Here is a 20,408-nt window from a genome sequence, read left to right as displayed (position 1 = left end):
TATAATTAATGAATGATCTAATCTAAAATATATATACACTCAACATAAAAACTTACGCATTATAATACGTGTTTATGAACACAACTAAGTCAAGGAACTACAATTTTAAATAAGAAAAAGAGAGAGAATAATTTAGTTCTATTTTTATGAGTAATATTATTGCTATTACTAATTAGTATTACGTAACATGTTTGGGAATACTAATTCACATAATAAATTATTAAGATTTTAATAACCTTGCTATACATGAGATTACATTTTATCAAAATTAATTTTCAAATAAACAATTTATAATTTCATTCTATTCTTTATACATGATTTCTCTTCTAATCTTAAAAATAGACTACGATTTCTCAAGAAAAAAAATAGTTTTCTTTTTAAATCAGCTTGGTTTAGTCCATTTCGAAGAAATCAGTTTTAATTTATTTATCATTTTTTAAGAGATTATAAAAAACTTCTTTAGCTTTTAATCAAATACTTAATAAGTTATTAACTGAAAAAAACTAATTATTACGAGGAATATCAACATTTAATTATAAACATTAGATTTAAATTATCAGTTTAAATTATATTTAAAAAAATTTAATGTATTCTTTATTTTTAGGTATGTTTTTAAAAGATTACGTGAAATTTGTAAACAATACATAATCTGAACTGGTAATTTTAATTTAATGATTATAATTAAATATCCTAATTCCCTTTCATATAATTAAGAGTTCTCATTTAAATGCACTCTTATTGATTCAAACTACTTTGAAAATTGCCAAAAAAAATTATAAATCTTTTATTTATTTACCTAAATTCTTTTATAATTTTGTATGTTTTTATAAATTACAATATAGAATAATACTGTTAAAATTTAAATGTGAATACTTTTCTTTTTTCCGTTGACAAAATACGGAGTACAGTTTTTCTCAAGTACTAAGTGGCTAAGCCCAACTGCAGGCCCAATTTTCACGGGCTTATCAAATTGGGCTTGAAGCCCAATCATACGGCTCAGTGATCAGCGTGGCTCATTCGGCTGAAGCTGAAGCCGATCAGCTTCAGCGTTTATTTGGAACCGAAGACAAGAAACAGCAACGTTGTTGGCTCAAGATAAGGATTTAAAGCCTCGCCATTCATTTCCCTCCTTCCACTTCCACCCTCTATCTATCATCATCCATACCCATTTCGTGTTTCACCACTAAGACTTCATTTTTCACCCTCACTTTTTTTTGTACCAAATTTTCTGTGAATTTTTTGGTCCTTTGAAGCTTCCGAGGTACATATTCTGCTTCAAACTATGACGGGTCGTTGTTGTTTTCTCTGTGGCACTTCTTATGGTTGCGTGAATTTTACTGTACTGTGTTATAATTTCTTAATTGAACTCTGAACATACTTATAACTGTTGCAAAGTCTACTCGGAACATTCTTTTCCACTCTATACTTGAAATTGAGCAAGAATGCATTCCTGTGCATGTTACTTCACTAAGCTAATTTTGTTAATTTTGCAAAAGGATTCGCGGGGTTTCATGGCCTTGCCAATTATATGCTTGTGTAGTGTGGTATTTTCATGAAATGAACTTAAAAGGACTTGTTATTGAATTGGTTTAATTTGTAGGCATGATTTACATTTGCGGGGTGTGGTTTTCAAATTGTCTCTACTTGTTGTAGTTTTAACAAGTAATGCTATGTGGTACCGTGTAATGTTGCTTGTTACATTCATGTAGAAATGCCAATTTTCACTGGGTGGTATTTTTTGTTTTTGTTATTTTTTCATTCAAATCAAAGAAGATAAGTGACCATGCTAGAGTTGTAATGGAAAAACCAGATATTGAAATTCAACAACTCAGTTTTTTGGGTTTTGAACAAGGTGAAATAGTTGAAGTTGGAGCTTTGTAAACTTCTAAACCTCTTGTATGATGAGTAAAGCAATTAGATGACAGTAACCCAATCATATTGTAGGGGTGTCGGACAAACAATTTTAAGAAGTAGGTTCAATTTAATCGAAGAAAACAGTTTTCATTTCTATTTTCTGTTTTTTTTTTCATTAATACAAAAGTGCTACTTCTTTTTCCACTTAGTTTCATGTTTGCAAACATCTGTATGGGAAATGGTGAGATTTTGTTGTTGTTTTCATTGATTGGTGTACATATTTCTGGAAATAGGAAATAAAGTTAAAACAGGACATTTTTTTTATATAATTATTTATGAAAATGGGAAATGAACTCAAAAATATTTTCTCAACCAAACAGACTCTTATATCCTTAAAAACTGCATTTGTGAGGTTAATTACCCACTACGAAAAATGGAAATCCTGATATAGCAAATCCCCAAGCATTTGTCATGTAGCCTTGATTCATTGATTGTCTTTGTTGCAGTAAAATTCAAGTGGGGTAGTTAATATGGAGTCAATTTAACTGCATTGTAGTCAAGAATTTACTCATGATTTGTAAAAGATGCGATTATGCTTGATGTTTTGGTGAACATTGGTACTGATATATGGAGCAGGTTATGTAATGTGATTTGTGTATTTGTAAAATTTGCTGATTGACGCAATTTTGTTCCAACAGTGCCATTAATTTATATCGTTATATAGTGGCCACATGGGTAAAAACTTATTACCTCAGTTCTTACTGATGTTCATATCGTTCATATGTTTTCTCAAGGTGACAGATGAACTGATTCTGAATATATATAACTCAAGTTTTAAAATTCAAGCCAACATGAATCCTGTAATACCGTGCTCTATTGGCAATGTTTTAATTATTCCTGGATTCACCTACTCATCAAGGAAGAATAACACCATAACTAGACTCAACTTGTCACGGAGCACTGTAAAACCTGGATCATCATCTTGGAGATTTCTATTACCTTCATTTGTTGCCAGTGGAACGTTTCCGCAAAGCAAAAGTATACGCACTTTTCATAAGAAGTCTAGAACCTCCATATCAGCCACAGAAACAGATGTAGCACTGGAGGAACCAGGTCCACCTGTTGCAGATGAAGATTCTGGTGAAATTTCTTCAAATGAAATTGGAATAAGTGAAGATTCATCTTCTAAGTCTGATGCCAACCCTGATACAGCTAAAGCCAAGCGTTCAAGACCTGCAAGGAAAAGTGAGATGCCTCCTGTAAAGAACGAGGATTTGATTCCTGGGGCAAGTTTTACTGGGAAAGTAAAATCTATCCAGCCATTTGGTGCCTTTGTTGATTTTGGTGCTTTCACAGATGGCCTTGTTCATATTTCAATGTTGAGTGATAACTATGTTAAAGACATTGCAAGTTTTGTTTCTATAGGCCAAGAAGTGAAGGTGAAGCTAATTGAAGTCAATAATGAAACTCGTCGGATTTCTCTCTCTATGCGTGAAAATGCTGACACTGGTAGTAAGCAACGAAAAGAGGCACCTGTCAAGACAGAGAAAACGGGATCTGGGAAGAGGAGCACTTCAAAACCCAGTTCAAGGAAAGATAATGTGGTGAAAAGCACAAAATTTGTCCTAGGGCAGCTACTGGTTGGTTCAGTGAAGAATCTGGCTAGGAGCGGTGCTTTTATATCTCTTCCTGAAGGTGAGGAAGGATTTCTACCTGTATCTGAGGAACCTGATGATGGATTTGATAATGTTATGGGAAACACTAGGCTGGAGGTTGGTCAAGAAGTTAATGTACGTGTTTTGCGTATCAATAGAGGGCAAGCAACATTGACTATGAAGACCGAGGAAGATACTACAGATTCAGCCTCAACATTTAACCAAGGAGTTATCCATACTGCAACAAACCCTTTTATGTTGGCTTTTCGTAAGAACAAGGATATTTCTTCTTTTTTGGATGAGAGGGAGAAACCTCAAAGTGAAGTTCAAAAACCAGCACCTGGAACAACTTTGGAAGAAATTAAGGAAACTGCATTGGATGTTCCTGACGTACAGGGTGAACCAGTTAGCAGCAAGTTAACAGATGATGTTTCCCCAACAGTCAAACAAAATGCTGAAGGTGATATTTCTTCAAATGAGGAAAATGTGGGAACCAGTGCAACGAATGGCTCCTCAACTGCTATTGTGGATGATGAGAGTAACCTAGTCAGCACTGTTTCTAGCCCAACACCAGGTATAGATACTCCCATTGAGAAGGAAGAAGTGGTAGTTTCTGGAAGTTTGACTCCTGAAGAGGATCTATCTATTGTAAATCCAACAATTGAGGAAGCTACTCTGACCGAGGTCCCAACAAGCGATTTGAAAACTGACTCACCTGTTGAAACAGCTACTGACAACGTAATAGAAAGTGGAGTTGATGAAATTGTCACAGAAGATGAGAAACAGTCACAAACTCCTAATGCAGCGGAAGAATTTGCAGCTGCAGTACTAACTGATACTGATGCAGTTGAACCTAGCCCTGATGGAAATGGTACTATTACTGAATCAGATATTGCATCGAGTGCCCCAGCCCTGCAAGAAACTGCAGGTTCTGTTTAATCCATCTCCCACTCTCTCTGCTACATAAATTATCTATCGATTTGTCTTTCTAATTTATTCTAACATATAGAAGTACAGATGGTAAGTCTAAAACCAAACATATTTTGTGCAATTAGATGCATGTACCAGAGCTTTCCAATTAATTTATCAAATAATATTTCCTTTGCATCACAAGCAGTCGATGATGTTGGAGCTGTTCCTGAGATCAATGATGGTGACACTAGTTTAAGTGGCGAGTTGTCTCCTGACGGAAACTTGAATAAAGGTTTATATGCCTCAATTTCTTTATAATTCCTATTTGCCTGGTTTGATTTGGTTAATGAATGAGAATCGCTAGCAAGTTTCCCAAAATTGATCATAAATTGCATGGTATTGCATCCATTTCATTTCCCCTGTGATCCCAATCAACCAGTTTTATGTAACTGAAACAATAGGCCACATTATAGTTGCCTTATCTTGCAAACAGAATTTCTTTTTCTTCTTCTGTCTACTATTATGAAAGGAGTGCTCTTGAACTGTTAATCTATGTCAACAGATGAAACAGAAGAACCCGATCAGGTTCCTTCTCCAGAAAGTTCTGCCACTGAAGTAGTAAAAACCTCCACTGATAACCCTGAAGAAGAATTGCAAAAGCAGACTCCCGTCACAGAGAATGAAAATTCGTTTACCTCACAAGTTGAAGAGAAAGAGATTGCAACTGCATCTGAGAAAAATATCAGTTTATCTAGTTCTGATGGACAAACTGGTGCTACGTCAGGGGAAGGCTCAAGTAAAGGTTTAAATTTCATCTGATTTTCATCCTATTTCATTTCACGTTTTTTGCATCAAACTGAAGTATGTTAGAAAGACATCAATTTATACATGTATTTTAGTTTTTATTTATTTAATATCTGGGTGAGGTGCATGATACAGGTTGCATAGTTTCTGTATATATGTAGTTTAAATGCACACACATTACATAATCTCTATAGTTCTCACTTTCAATCTTTTTACAATATTTATATATAACAAGTTTCCTATATTGGCACTAGGTCCAACTGGGAGTTGGACTAACCAATGCAGTGCAGGGCTGCAATTCCAAGTGGATCAATGGCATTGCCTTTGGGGGATTCAATTATGACACTTGTTACAAACAACACTTGACGTTCATTCATATTTCTTAGTTTTCCAACTTTTGGCTTTTTTCTTTGCATTCTTGCATAGGATTTCTAATATTAATCTTTCCCCCTTTTTTTCGGATTGTAGCAACTATATCTCCAGCACTTGTGAAGCAACTTCGGGAAGAAACAGGAGCTGGAATGATGGACTGCAAGAAAGCTCTATCAGAGACTGGTGGGGACATTATTAAAGCACAAGAGTACCTTAGGAAAAAAGGCTTATCGAGTGCAGAAAAGAAAGCAAGCAGGGTAACTGCTGAAGGAAGGATAGGTTCTTACATCCATGACAGCAGGATAGGTGTTTTGGTAGAAGTAAACTGTGAGACAGATTTTGTCTCCCGAGGTGAAATTTTTAAAGATCTTGTTGATGATATAGCCATGCAAGTGGCTGCATGCCCTCAAGTAGAGTATCTTGTTACAGAAGATGTTCCTGAGGAGATTGTTAACAAAGAAAAAGAGATAGAAATGCAGAAAGAAGATCTTTTGTCAAAACCAGAGCAAATAAGATCAAAGATTGTTGAAGGGAGGATAAACAAAAGACTAGAGGAGCTGGCATTGCTTGAGCAGCCCTACATTAAGAATGATAAGGTAGCAATAAAGGACTTGGTCAAGCAAACTATTGCTACTATTGGAGAAAATATTAAAGTTAAGAGGTTTGTGCGATTCAACCTTGGAGAGGGTTTAGAGAAGAAAAGTCAGGACTTTGCTGCTGAAGTAGCGGCACAAACTACGGCAAAACCAGCACCTACACCAGCAACCGAGCAACCTGCTGTTGCAGAAGCCAAGGAGACTGAACCAAAGTAAGCAGTTCTATGAACTCTTTTTTTTTATTATTGAGTAATTAAGTTGTGAAATTTAGGTGATTAGTTACTGGAATGTGCGTTATTAAGATTCAGAAACAAATTATGATTCAGGCCATAGGAGACATTGTGTTTGTGATGGCATTAAATTATGACTGAATTACTCAGTTACAACTTACATGTAAAATGTGGAAGCAATGGGTAGCCTTCTCATTGTACACTTTTTACAAATAATTCAAACTAACTGATTTTACAAATTTAGTAAAGCGGCACAAGACTACATACTGTATCTATATGTTTGATCTTACATTTTCTAGCACATGCTTACCCCAACCTCCCCACACTCCGTGCTCATACACAAATATTATCTTTGGTTTACTCTTGAAATAGGTGAAAGTAACCTAAGTTTCTAAGTTACCTCTTTTTGCTAATCTTAAATTGTTCAACATTCTTCTGCAGGAAATCAACAGTAGCAGTCTCAGCCTCATTGGTTAAGCAATTGAGGGAAGAAACTGGAGCAGGGATGATGGACTGCAAGAAAGCTCTAGCTGAAACTGGAGGGGATCTTGAAAAGGCCCAAGAATACCTGAGAAAAAAGGGTCTCTCCTCTGCTGACAAAAAATCGAGCCGGTTAGCAGCAGAAGGCAGAATTGGTTCATACATTCACGATTCACGCATTGGCGTTCTAATCGAAGTGAACTGCGAAACTGACTTTGTGGGTAGAGGTGAGAAATTCAAGGAGTTGGTTGATGATCTTGCAATGCAGGTGGTGGCCAGCCCACAGGTGCAGTTTGTATCCGTTGAAGATATTCCAGAGACTGTTGTGACCAATGAAAAGGAACTTGAAAGGCAGAGAGAGGACCTTCTTTCAAAACCAGAGAACATCAGAGAAAAAATTGTGGAAGGAAGGGTCTCTAAGAGGCTCGGGGAGCTTGCTCTTCTAGAGCAGCCATTTCTCAAGGATGACAGTGTATTAGTGAAAGACTTGGTGAAGCAAACTGTGGCTGCACTTGGAGAAAACATCAAAGTGCGGCGATTCGTACGGTTTACACTTGGAGAAACGGCTGAAAAAGAAACAGCAGTAGCAGCATAACTTTAGCAGAAGTGCCATCAAGCAGGAATGGTACTGGGAAATCCACATGCATGTTATAGAAGCTTATGGAAGATTATGGGAACAGGGAGGGACCAATGTTTATTTTTCATCCTAATAACCAAATGTGCAATCGGCAGGGACTTATTTTCCTAATCTGTATCTACACTGAGGATACACGAGGACTAAATTTTGTGTTAATTCTCTACAGTTTGTATGCTGAAACATATTAGTGGATGCATTTTTGAGTTACAAGTTTTGTAAGTTTTCAATTACTGAATTCATCAATTCTTGACTCGTTACTTCTCATATAAACAATCGATTTAAAACTATATGGTATAAGTTGAATTAATCGATGTAAAAACCTTAAATCTTAATCTTTAAACTTTACAATAACAAAGACATTTTTTGTTCTGAGAAATGAAATAGTTCCCGTGTCATGTTCTTCTATTTATTTTAAATCCGTCTCATAACCAATAAGATTTAATGCAATTAGTAGATGATCGAGTTTCTTGATCTTTATGCTTAATTTCCAACCACACAATGAAATGTAGAGCATTTTCGCACCCTTCTTTTTCAAATAAATAAATTTACATATTTTCACCATTACTCTTGAAATGCTGATACCTTTTTCTAAATAAACTAAACTAAACGATGTTTCATTATGAATTACACCATTTTATATTGATTGACTTAGGTTTTCTTTTTTTCATATTAAAAGTAATTACTCCAAAACAATAGTACTTAAAATAGTTCAAACGCTAAATCGACAATCAATATGAAATAATATTGTCTGAAATGTTCACAAGATCAAGAAATTCCCCTGCTCCACATGTTGAACAAAGTAATGTCTTCAAAACTTGTCTTGTGGTTGTGATAGCAAGTTCTTAAGCAACTTCGTGCAATGGATTATTAAGAACATCACAAAGTTTCATAATCAGATATAACCAACTTCAGGAAGACCCTGTACGTATAAGCAGAAAGAGCACTGTAACTTCTCAACTATTCGATTTAAGACACACAACTAAAGAAGTGCCATAGACCAATTTTTACGTGCAAGAGCTTGTTACATAGAGAAGGTTTCTTTTTATAGATACCCAAAATTTTCTTTTACTTGCAATCTTATCATCCATTCCACTACACACTATCCTTGTTTGCATCAAGTACTTCTTTGATGTCTTGCTGGAACAAAACGCCAGAGGTCCACAGCAATATCTACTTCCTTCTTCTTATGAAATTTGTACATTTTTGGTACATCAAACCGAAGCTGCCAAAGCAAGAAAACAAATTTCAACCACAAGAGTTCGATAAATTGTACAATGGTTACTATACAAATAACTGGCATAAGAAAACTGGAGCTATTGTTCTCTTCAAAGAAATCAATAGGAAGAGGATTATACATTTTTCATGCAAGAAAAACATGATTTTACACAGAACAGAGAAACAAATTAACTTTAATTGCAAGACTAAAAACACATCAGATATGAAGTAAATTTCACCCACCTCACATATAGCTTCAGCACTGCTAGCATTGAAATCCCTTAATGCTGTTCGTTTCACATGCTGCAGTCAGATAAAATTGAATCACGGTATTGTCACAAATGAGGAGATAATCCCCATACTCTTGAGAAGCTACACAGAATTATAGATTACATGTGAATTCATGCTTATGCATTAAACATAAGAGAACAAAGCAATCAATCAGTGAGAAAGACATTGGCGGTGATTGTATTTTGCAGGGGAATTAAGCTTTTGATACTGCAGAAAATTTCTGTGTGGGAAAAAATTCTACAATGCTTTGATAGGAATTGTATTTAAATAAGTATATGCATTTAACAATAAATCAACATATGAAAAAATGAGGACAGGTCACGGAGAAATAACTAAATCAATGAATCATTTAAAAAGAAATAAAGTCCAGAATGCAAAAGTACAATACCTAGTCATGTTATACCAAATCTCACTAAAATTTAAATGATTAAAAGATGGTTATTTCAAACTTCATTGCTAAAATTTTGCATTAAATCAGCAACCTGAACCTTCTACTTGTTTTAGTATAAAAACATATCATTGATTCATGCTATGCCTAAACTCTGCAAGCTAGTTCAAAAAGCATAACTGGGAGGTTGCATAGAATAAGCTTAATAGAATGATAGCACACTAGTGAAAATCTGAGTGCAAAGGTTCAAGTAAATAACAGTAATAGCATCCTTGTAGAATGGATGGTAAGTAACTTATGGCTAGATATACCTTCTCGTGGGAAAAAAATAAACTAATATACAGCACAGGAGATAGCAAGTTAAAAAAATTTGATTAGAGATCTCAACTATTCAATCTAATAATTAGAATTTAAGATAAAAGCGACTTACATCTCTTGTTGAAGTCTTATGCAAGGAATAAACAGCTTGAGACGCAACCTGACAAAGCAATAGATGGTACATAGTTAATATTAGAATTCTCATCAGTCTTGCATTGATAACCAAACTTTAATGTTATTGCTTACCTTCAAAGCAACAGAGAGAAAATCTAAATCTGCACCTACTTTACGAGTACCAAATGGAGGATTCATTATAACTGTATCAACAATTGGACCTAGACAATACCAAGATAACCGTGAGTTTCTTGGAGGAAAAAAATTCAGCAACATAAAATCTAGATTTAGAATTTTTTTCAGACAACTTTCCCCTTAAATCGATGACTGGTTCACTTGGTCATTTTGTTTAGCAACTGCTAGAACAGGTCATTGATAAATGAAATACTTGTAAATAACATACAATGTCCGTGAGTCATATAAATGATGCATAAAAAATATCCCAGTTACAATAGGAATTAAGGATTCAATTCAGAAACACAGTTTAATCAATTAAACTCTCAATTATAGTTTCCACAGCCATAATTATAAGCAACTTGGAGAGCAAAAAGAATCTCGGCGTGGAGATCAGTAAGTTGCCCCAAGCAACAAGCTTTCATTCTGACTGGTGTTGCTCCAAAATCCCAACAATAATTTCAAACTTCAAAGATAAAAGTTATGCTGCATTTGCCCATTGGCAATGCTTATGCTTCAAGACACAAACTTGTACAATGTTATGGTATTAAAAGAGAGAGATGACGTGGAAAGCTACCTCTCCATCCCAAGTCCAAGATATTAGACTGAATAAAATCAATGTCCAGCTGCAGTTTTAATAGAATAACAAAGGAATGTTGTGCATCAGTCATCAGTAATCAACTTTAACATAATTATTGAATTTGATAAAAAATATTACTCATTGCATCTAAAGAATACTACTAATGATCACTATTCATATACCCTCTTATTCCAGTTTTATGTACAATATTCAAAACATATTGAAAATTATTATTCTTTTCCTCAAATAAGGGACACAGCAATTGAAAATCGAAACCTATTAATCTATACACTCCTTTATCATAACAATCAGCAGAAAGACAATACCTCAAGTTCCTCTGCATTAAGAGAAGCTATTTCAAGAGATTCTGGATCAATGTCGATGCTGAGAACATGTCTGATAAATGCTAAGAAAAGTCATGAGAATATTAGATACAGTAATACAAAAGCATCTTATATGATTTAAAAAGCACGAAATTCAAAATTTTAGAATAACATACTGTGATTCTAACCTCCACTCTCATTCGGATAACATAAAAAAGGGAATGAGAAACAAAAATAAGGCAGGGAAAGATGCAACTCACTCTGCATTCAAAAGGGCAGCTGCAACACCTAACGTACCACAGCCGCATCCAAAGTCAGCCACTACTCTGTCACTCACATCCCCAAAAGAATTCTCTGCCTGATTCTCATTAATAGAAAAGGAACAAAACTTTAACAAAGTGGAAATTACTATAACTATTTTACAAGGCAAAAACCATTCCCTAAATATTTTGCAAATCCACACACACTTGCACACAATTGAATTGATTTCCTAAAATACCCTCCCCATCTTTCCCTAATCCATGCCACAGAACATCAACTAAATGCTCCATAGATGGTCTTAAAACCCAAAAGCCAATCAGAATTGTCACCAAGAAGAATCATAACTAAATGTTCCCAATCACATCATCATAGAAGCAAGTATGACCAACACAGGTTGCATTGCATTGCATATACTAAAGTGGCCAAATTCCCCAAACAAGCAAACGACAAAAAAAGAAGTACCCATTAACAACCACAGCAAGATGAACGTGGTATAAAGCAAAAGAATCCAACTTTAGCACATTTGAAGAGTAAGAGTGAAATAAAAAAAGATGGTGAATATAGGGAATGAGGGAACACAGTGAAAAGCATTCGAGAAGCAATATGGGGTCCCGTTGGGTACTGTTCAAGCTCCACCTGCACGCCACAAGCCACAACCACAAACAAGGAAGAAGTGAGTGTCCAATGTTAATGTTATAATCACAATTCACAGAAGAAAGTGAGATAAGGGAAAGTTTGAGAGAAAGGAGAAAGCTTTACCTTGGGTTGAGGGAACTGCTGGAGACCACCAAGAAGGCCTTCCAACTGCTTCAGCTTCATCTTCTCCGGCGATTGATTCAAACTTTCGCTTTCATTTTTTCTGCCTAAATTTTGTATCATCCTCTGCTCCACGGATCCACAATCTCTGTTCCAAGGCCCAGCCCAATCATGCTGCCAAAAATCAATTGGGCTTATTCTCTTTCTTCTATTCAAACCATTTTGAAGTGTTTTTTTATCGCACAACGCACTTATTTAAATAATCAATAGATTGAAAAATTGAAAAACATGATATTAAAATACGTTAAAAAAATAGACAATAAAGTTCATACAAAAATAATAGTCTAGTAATAAAATATATAATCATGGTTATTAAAAAAAGTTCATCCCTTACTGTAATTATGAGGCATGTTTATCTATTAGCTGTAGCAATTATATAGTTATTGTTTTGTGCAGAAATATTGAAGTCATCTAGAAAATGGTTTTGGAACTGTGACAGATTCATAAAAAACAAACACCCGTTGTGAGCCGCACTGAGAAAAGAATTGAATTAGTGGAAGAATGAAGAATCAAAGAGGTTGAAGATTGGAGAATATTTAACAGTAAAAGGTAATGCATGATGGAGAATTAGATGCCACAGTGACTGTGATTGAAAGAATGAATGTGCGTAAGAATAACGCTTACTAGGGCAAAGATTATACTGTAATGTAATGTGTGCATCTCTATATATAACATTGGCATGTGAACATCCTTCCATTGAAGTCTGAACCCTTAAACTACTAATCCATTCTATTCCTTCCATTCTATTTCCTATAAAATAACAAGATGGGAAACAGTCTTCGTGTTGTTCTCGATAATTATATTGGAACTGCTCCAATTCCTTGCCATCTACAGCTCGGAGCATCCACTTCCATCGACTTGTCAAGAGATTTGAGTGAGAAAGACGATGCGGGAGTGGTCAATGAGACATTTAAGGTGGTATACACAGTAGATAAGGAAACTTGTCAGGTATCCTTCACAAGATATGGTGATCAACATTGCAATGCCCAAAAGGTACACTTTGTCGTCTATGACCTTTCATCTTCTGACTTCAAAACGCAGTTTACTATGGAAATCACTGGGACCAAATATATTAGGATAGTGAGTATCTTTTGGTGGATGTTATCGAAATTTAGAACAAAAGAATACGCCACTGTATCGACAAATACAAACAAGAGTTTAGATGTATGGGGTGGTGTTGTGGATACAGAAGTTCAGTTGTATGAGAATGGAAGAAATTGGGGTCTTGTTGTTAAGGAGTCAAAGAAAAAGAGAGGGGAGGAAGAGGTCGAGGTGGCCACTGTGGCTCACTACTTTGTTAAGAGAAGCGGAACAAGTTTACACATGTCAAGTGGAACAGATATTGGCTTTTCTGTGGTGGCAAAGATTGGAGTATCCAATGGAAAATTTGACATAAGAGTGGAGGGCCCTGAGCAGCATCCTGTTTCTGCATTACTTTACATGTTTGCTGAAGTCAGTAGAACTGGGATTTGGAAGCCTACCATGTGCCCTCATTGTCATCATAAAGGGAGGGGTAAAATGTTTTGGCAGTCTGACAGTGAAGACAGTGACAGTGTTTCCATACCAGTACCTGTTGCCACCCCCAAAAGTGCAAGAGGGGTCTCCAATGGTGGAAGGTTCAAGGGAAACGGTAATGGTAATTTTTTTGAAAATGTTATGATTTTCCCAAAAAGACGGTGACAAGACAATCTTGGAAGAAGAAAATAAGCTTTTTGTTTAGCCAGTGGTTGTGTATATTATGCAGAACCCAATTGTAACCTTGTTGCTTGCACTTTATGTTTTCTTTAGCAATAATAAATTTTGTTGTTCTGTCTGTATCTTGTTTACTTATGTGATTATCTGTATCATTTTTAAAAAAAATATTTTTTTTTTAACTTGCACTTAATTATTGATTTTGAATTTTTGTTACCATGAGCATGACAAAATGACTTTGTCTAGCAAAAAGTTCATTGATTCCCCATTAACACCCGAAGCAAGTGCATAGCAGAGAAAACCTACCTAATCCTATATATATTTCTATACCATCATCTTTCCAAACTTATCATCCCAGACACTCTCTTGTGTTCTTAATTTGTTGCCTTTTAGATGAGAAACAGTATTCGCAGAGTTGGTCTTCTCGCTGCTGTTGGGGCTGGGGAGAATGATAATGAATGAAGCTTTATTTAATTAATTAATTATTTGTTGATAAAAAAATATTATATACATATATTTAAGATAACATAATTTTATATAATTTTTTTTTAAAAAACAAACCATTTTTACGTCTTTTTTTTATCATACAACACACTTAGTTATTTAAATAATCAATAAAATTGAAAAACGTGATATTAAATGTGTTAAAAATTATACAATAAAGTTTATAATAATAGTCGAGTAATAAAATATATAATTATACTTATTAAAAAAATTAATCCCTTACTACGTACTTGCTTAACTCTCTTTGCTCCTTTGTAATATGTCTTTCTTCAAAATGTCACCATTAAGAGAGTCCAAAAGAAGTTTCTTTGGGTATGGAAAGGATGGAAGGAAAAACATGGGTTGGTTGGGAGGAGGTATGTGATTCGAAGAAAGAAGAGGAATGTGTTAAAGATATTAGGATTTTCAATAATGTCTTATTAAGAAAATAGATTTGTCAATGTCACGAAAAGTTGGAACGTCTGTAGAAGGAAGTTTTAGATTCAAAATACGACGAATGGAGAGATTAAAAAATAATATTAGGAATCACAAGGAATCCCAATGGTAGAGGAACATGAAGAATATATGGGGTGTGGAGGACCGAGGGAATATCTTTGAAGACAAATTTGAATGGGCTTTAGGTGAAGGTCAAAGTATATTGGTCGATTTGACATGAGTCTGGGTCGACTCGGATGGATATGGACCTGGGCTGACTCGCCTTGACATGGCGGGTAAACTCGGATGGACGTGGGCTTGGGCGTACTCAGCTTGATATGGGTCCAAGCCGACTTAGCTCGACATCGACCCGAACCGACTTGGCTTGACATGGTTATGGGTTGACTTAACTCGACATGGGTTCGGGTCGACTCGACTCGACATGGGTTCGGGTCGACTCGACTCGACATGGGTCCGGGTCGACTTGGCTCGACACGGGCCCAAACCGACTCGACTCAACATCGGCCCAGGTCCATTCAGCTCGACATGGTCTCGAGCCGACTCGAACAGACATGGGCCTAGGCCGACTCTGCTCGACATTGGCCCGGGTTGACTCAGATTGCATGGGCTCTGGTCGAGTTGGCTGGACATGGACGTGGGCGACTCAGATCAACAAGGGCCTGGGCCGAATCAGCTCGACATAGGTCTGAGCTGACTCGGCTTGACATGGGCTAGGGTCGACTCGACTCGCCATGGGCCCGAGACGACTCGGCTCGCCATGGCCGGGTTGACTAGGCTCGTTATGGGCCTAGGTTGACTCGGGTTGACATGGGCCTTGGTTGACTCGGGTTGACATGGGCCCATGCCGACTCAGATTGACATGGGCCCATGTCAACTTGACTCGACATGGGCCTGGGTCGATTTGGCTCAACATGGGCTTGGGTCAACTTGGCTCGACATGGGCTTGGTGCCAAATCGACTTAGGCTCTAACCCACTCAGCTTGACTTTAGCCCGGGTTGATTCGACTCAACTTTTGGTTGGCTCGAATTCGGCCTTGGCCGACTAGGCTTGACTTGGGCACAAATCGATTGGGCTCGTCTTTGGCTCGGATCGATTGGGATCGACTTGGGCCCTGATCAACTCGGACCGACTTTGCTCGTCCTAGGCTCGGATTGACTCGACTCATCCTAGGTCCGGTCTAAGTCAAAATCCAACCTAAAATCCATTTTGAATAATCCAAAAATATATCCAATATATATCTAATTCATATCCAATTAAATGGATTGGACTTAAAATCCAAAAATATGAATTTAGATGGATTAAAAGTAATATAGATTTGGATAATTAAAAATTGGATTTGGCAATTTTAATTTTTTTTTGGGTACCTTATAATATTTGAATGTGTTGAAGAAGAATTGGTTATTTGTAAAGTTTTTCTAAACTATATATTATTAACATTTGTGAAGCAGTACTACTTGACCGACATATATTTTCTAAAACTTTATAATAAATGTTATTCCAAGAAAAAATATATAATTGATCTTTATTTTAGCATATAAATCTAGTATTAAATAAGATAGGTTATTATCTATTTTTTTTTATCGATAAGAAAAGAATATACAAATGGGAGATATTTCAGTGATACATCAACTATTATACAAGAGAACATACACCTTACTAAAACAAATCTCTAATCATTGAGCTAGGCTAGTCTGGTCTTTTCTGCTAGGAATGTAGGAATGATCAGGAAGCACTTATATGCTCAAGATCTTGGTTTTTGTATACGGGTTGGGATACCCCTAAAGTGGTCCCCTGTTAATTCAATTAATTCTTTGCTGATAAAAAAGAAATATCTAATCATGAGCAAACCTGCTATTCCCTAATTTCTTCTTTTTACAAGTCAATGGAAACTTTTCTTCCCAGCTGATAGTGAAAAGGTTGATCCTCCCCCACCCCAACAGTATTCAGAAGACCAACTCTGCGAATACTGTTTCCCATCTAAAGCCAACAAATTAAGAACGGAAATGGAGTATCTGTGGGATGATGAGTTTGGAGAGATAAGGGTATAGAAATATTTAGGGTTAGTGCATGGGATAGAGTATGGAGAACTCACTTCCCAGTTAATCTATGTGGGTACTGAGGTAGGTTTTCTCTGATATGCTTGGTTGGGATGTTAATGGGGATATTTATGAACTCTTTAGTGTGTAGAGTATAGAATCTTTCCACCTTATATGCAAACCAAGCGTTGTTCTTCCGCACAATAATTCAATTTCACAGCATCTAATTCCCTATCATGTGTTTCTATTGCGCACTTTCATGTTTATCTTCTTCACTCATTATGTTGCTCATTCTTACTTTCTTCGATTCTTTAACTTTATTGTTTCTTTTTATCTATTTGATATTCTTGTTTGGTTTCTCTTAACAGTTTAAAACATTGAGACGTTGGTTTACGACCAATTTCCTAACGATTCTAACTTTTTTTCTAAAAATATCAAATATTTAGTTGCAGAAAAAAACACATAAACTATTAAAAGAAACCATTTTCTCATTGTATATACTAGCACTTGGTCAATGTTTCTCATAGTGTAAATTTATTATATTGTATGTACCCAAAAAAAATAATCTCGAATAAAAATTACTAGATTGGTGCAAAGCAAATTGGTTCTTATATATGATATATGATGTGCGGTTATGCATAGATCATAAAAGCAGCAGGAGCAACAAATGATAACGTTGTTGGATAGGAAGAGTTTAACCGAAGAAAAGGAAGATATGTAGGTTTGGAAAGATTGCGACACTACAAAGTTTACACTACAAACCGCTTACAGAGTTTTAAAAGGTGAAGATCAGGTTCAAGACGCCACAATGTATGAGGGGTTTTTGGAGACTTAAGGCATAGTCGTTTAAGGCCAATTTGGTGAAAAGGGAGATAGACGTGGAAAATATCAGTTGTGTTATGTGTGGAGAGGGGGCGGCGGAAACAACGTCACATCTATTCTGCACATGTCAGATAACTTGACTTGTCTGGTCTAAGTGCTACGAGTGGGTGGGTATGGCGTTGACGGTTCACCAAGATCCAAAAATGCACTTCTGTTCAAGTTGTTTAAGGAAAGCGAAACTGTCAATCAAATTTGAATGTGTGTGTATAGAAGTAATAGGCGAAGTGTGAAAACAAAGAAACAAGAAGATGTTTAAAAACGGATGCATAAACCACATAGAAATCTTCACGATGGCGTAGTTGAAAATTTGGTCATGGGTCACATCAAAGATACGCATAGCATGTTTTTCTTACTCTGATTGGTGCATGGAACCAATGGTGTGTATGAGATCTATTAAAAACAAAAGTAGTTAAAGGTGCAAGGGTAAAAACTTTTGGGTGAGTTCAAAAGAAATGAGGGAAATTAGGGAATAACAGGTTTGCTCATGATTAGATATTTCTTTTTTATCAGCAAAGAATTAATTGAATTAACAGGGAATCTTTTCTTCCCTAAATCTTCTTTTTTACAAGAACACCTCTAGGCTTATTTTCTTCACATGATGGTGGCTTATTCATGCCATAGTGCCAATTACGTTACTTCATACTAAAACTAAGCAAATTTGGTACATCAGTTACCACCATCACTTTCAAAAGAACATATATTTATTTTTATTTTCAGTGTAATTACTATTGGCAACAGCTTTTAAATTAAGCTGGTTTTCACCATGACGGCGTGCCACAGGAACACTCTCCCTGTCATCACTGTCAGACTGCGAAGTCATCATGCTGCTTTGCTTCTGGATATTGGCACAGTGTGGGCATAAAGTAGGCTTCCAAATCTTGCTTCTCATGGCTTCCTCAAACAAGTAACGTAATCCAAAAGCAGGGTGTTTGTCAGTGCCTTCCACCGTTACATCCAAACTGCCATTGATTGCTCGAATCTTTACCACTACAGAAAGACCAACATCTATTTTCTTTCTAGAATAATCATTAATACGGCCACTGGAAGCAAAATAGTGTGCCAGAGTCACTGCATAAGGTCGTTCTTCTTCCTCCTTCTTCTTCTTCTGTTCCAGAACAATAAAACTTCCTATGTCTCCAGTCCCGCACAAAATAAACTGTGTGTTCGTAACGCTGCCTCCTGCATGAATCTGCTTGCCATAATCAAACGCTGACGATGCCTCGGCTCCATTGATATCGATCGACCAGGTGGATTGTACCCGAGAATCTGATTCAGTTAGATCCATATCAAAACGGTATACTGAAAAATCTCCAGTTATGCCTGGGATTATGCTGTGGATTTTTATGAGTAAACCGTTGCCACCTTCATCTTTCCTTAAAGTGAGTTTACAACTTCAAACATCTACAGCGTACCACATGGTCCACTCCTCACTCCGCAATCCATTGAGGAATTCCCTAAATCTTCTTTTTGACAAGTCAATGGAAACTTTTCTTCCCAGCTTAATTCCTAGAGTTGTTCTTGTTTTTGTTTTTCGTTTTAATTTTATTTACTTCACAGTAATTTATAGCTGTTTGTGTAATGAAGAACCAAAGATGTAATGTGGCTTTATATCCTACTACAGTGCTTATGCTTTTATGTTCTCTTTCTCAATAACAGATGTACCATTCTGTTTTACTCCTTTTTGGTTGCAGTTTTGATGTGTAGGTTTTGCTAGAAACTTTTTTTTTATAAGGTTTGAATTGTTGAATAAACTTTAATGTAATTTGTGGGTTTTAAAGTTAGAAGTTACTAGAAAAGAGTAGAATGAGAGTTTGGATATGTAAAAGGTCAAAAGTTGTGAGTGGGATTTTAATTGTGTTGTTAGTGGGGTTTTAAGGCCATAATGAAGACTTTTCTAGAAGAGCTTCCTAAAGCCTATAAAAAGGATGCTCTCACAACACCACAGAAAAGAAATACAACAAAGAAGAATTTCAAAGAAGAGTGTTTCTTTTAGAGAAATTCAAGTGTGAGTGAGTGTCTGTTTTTTTTCAATTTGGTATCAAGAGCCAATGGCGAATGTGACGGGTCAAATACCGCTACCACGGTTAACGAAGGCGACCAGATATGACAACTGAAGCATTCAAATGAAAGCTCTTCTCGGTTCTCAGGATTCATGGGAGGTGGTCGAAGAAGGTTTTGAAGAACCTACCAATACCACGGGTTATACGGCAGCTCAAACCAAGGCATTGAAAGAGATGCGATCGAAAGATAAGGCAGCTTTGTACATGTTGTATAGAGCTGTTGATGAGGCAATTTTTGAGAAGATTGCTGGTGCATCCACTTCAAAGGAAGCATGGGACATATTGGAGAAGGTGTTCAAAGGAGCTGACCGAGTTAAGCAAGTGCGTCTACAAACTCTGCGTGGCGAGTTGGAGAACATGAAGATGATGGAGTCAGAAAGTGTATCTGACTACATCACGCGTGTACAGGCTGTGGTGAATCAACTCAACCGAAACGGTGAAACTCTAACCGATGCACGAGTTGTGGAGAAGATTTTGAGAACATTAACAGACAATTTTGAGAGTATTGTGTGCGCGATAGAAGAGTCAAAGGACCTTGCGACGCTCACAGTCGACGAGCTCGCCGGTTCTCTCGAGGCACACGAGCATCAAAAGAAGAAGAAGAAGGAGGAAACACTCGAGCAAGCACTTCAAACCAAGGCATTAATCAAAGACGAAAAGGTACTCTATCATCAAAATTCTCAATATAGAGGGCGTGGTCGTGGAAGTCGTGGAAACGGTCGTGGTGGAAAAGGCAGCAACCATGAAGGGTACTATAAGGAGAAGGAACAGTCGAGCC

At 36.4% G+C, this 20,408-nt stretch overlaps 2 protein-coding genes across 3 annotated transcripts; one reads left to right on the top strand and one right to left on the bottom strand.

Annotated features, from left to right (window-relative positions):
• Positions 1-1,019: 1,019 nt before the first annotated feature.
• Positions 1,020-7,767, top strand: LOC137838109 (polyprotein of EF-Ts, chloroplastic). Of its 2 annotated transcripts, none has more exons than XM_068647338.1 (6): positions 1,020-1,261; positions 2,649-4,437; positions 4,627-4,713; positions 4,984-5,223; positions 5,694-6,405; positions 6,865-7,767. In XM_068647338.1, the coding sequence occupies exons 2-6, from the start codon at positions 2,706-2,708 to the stop codon at positions 7,496-7,498; spliced, it is 3,405 nt and encodes a 1,134-aa protein (XP_068503439.1). In that variant the 5' UTR covers positions 1,020-1,261; positions 2,649-2,705; the 3' UTR covers positions 7,499-7,767. The 2 variants fall into 2 exon arrangements, with proteins under 2 accessions (XP_068503439.1, XP_068503441.1); XM_068647340.1 differs by having other exon boundaries at positions 1,079-1,261; positions 2,656-4,437.
• Positions 7,768-8,239: 472 nt separating this feature from the next.
• LOC137838108 (uncharacterized) lies at positions 8,240-12,155 on the bottom strand. Its single transcript, XM_068647337.1, has 9 exons — positions 11,964-12,155; positions 11,784-11,840; positions 11,204-11,301; positions 10,947-11,016; positions 10,618-10,666; positions 9,999-10,087; positions 9,865-9,912; positions 8,999-9,058; positions 8,240-8,762 (listed from the first exon to the last, which is right to left on the bottom strand). Exons 1-9 carry the CDS (start codon positions 12,081-12,083, stop codon positions 8,655-8,657), a joined length of 699 nt encoding a protein of 232 aa, XP_068503438.1. The 5' UTR covers positions 12,084-12,155; the 3' UTR covers positions 8,240-8,654.
• Between the last annotated feature and the right edge of the window lie 8,253 nt (positions 12,156-20,408).

Source organism: Phaseolus vulgaris, chromosome 4 (genome assembly GCF_000499845.2).
Source record: "Phaseolus vulgaris cultivar G19833 chromosome 4, P. vulgaris v2.0, whole genome shotgun sequence".
NCBI classification, from domain to species: domain Eukaryota; kingdom Viridiplantae; phylum Streptophyta; class Magnoliopsida; order Fabales; family Fabaceae; genus Phaseolus; species Phaseolus vulgaris.
The sequence above is the reverse complement of the archived record's forward strand: the minus strand, read 5'-3'. Positions and strand labels throughout refer to the sequence as shown.

What these genes read in the sequence shown, in the direction of transcription:
- LOC137838109 (XM_068647338.1), top strand. Translation starts at nt 2,706, where the DNA reads ATGAATCCTGTAATACCGTGCTCTATTGGCAATGTTTTAATTATTCCT. An exon ending in AGCCCTGCAAGAAACTGCAG is followed by an intron (nt 4,438 to 4,626) that starts GTTCTGTTTAAT and finishes CATCACAAGCAG; the next exon opens with TCGATGATGTTGGAGCTGTT. An exon ending in GCCAAGGAGACTGAACCAAA is followed by an intron (nt 6,406 to 6,864) that starts GTAAGCAGTTCT and finishes ATTCTTCTGCAG; the next exon opens with GAAATCAACAGTAGCAGTCT.
- LOC137838108 (XM_068647337.1), bottom strand. Translation starts at nt 12,083, where the DNA reads ATGATACAAAATTTAGGCAGAAAAAATGAAAGCGAAAGTTTGAATCAA. An exon ending in AGCAGTTCCCTCAACCCAAG is followed by an intron (nt 11,841 to 11,963) that starts GTAAAGCTTTCT and finishes TGTGGCGTGCAG; the next exon opens with GTGGAGCTTGAACAGTACCC. An exon ending in ATAAGACTTCAACAAGAGAT is followed by an intron (nt 9,059 to 9,864) that starts GTAAGTCGCTTT and finishes ATCTGACTGCAG; the next exon opens with CATGTGAAACGAACAGCATT.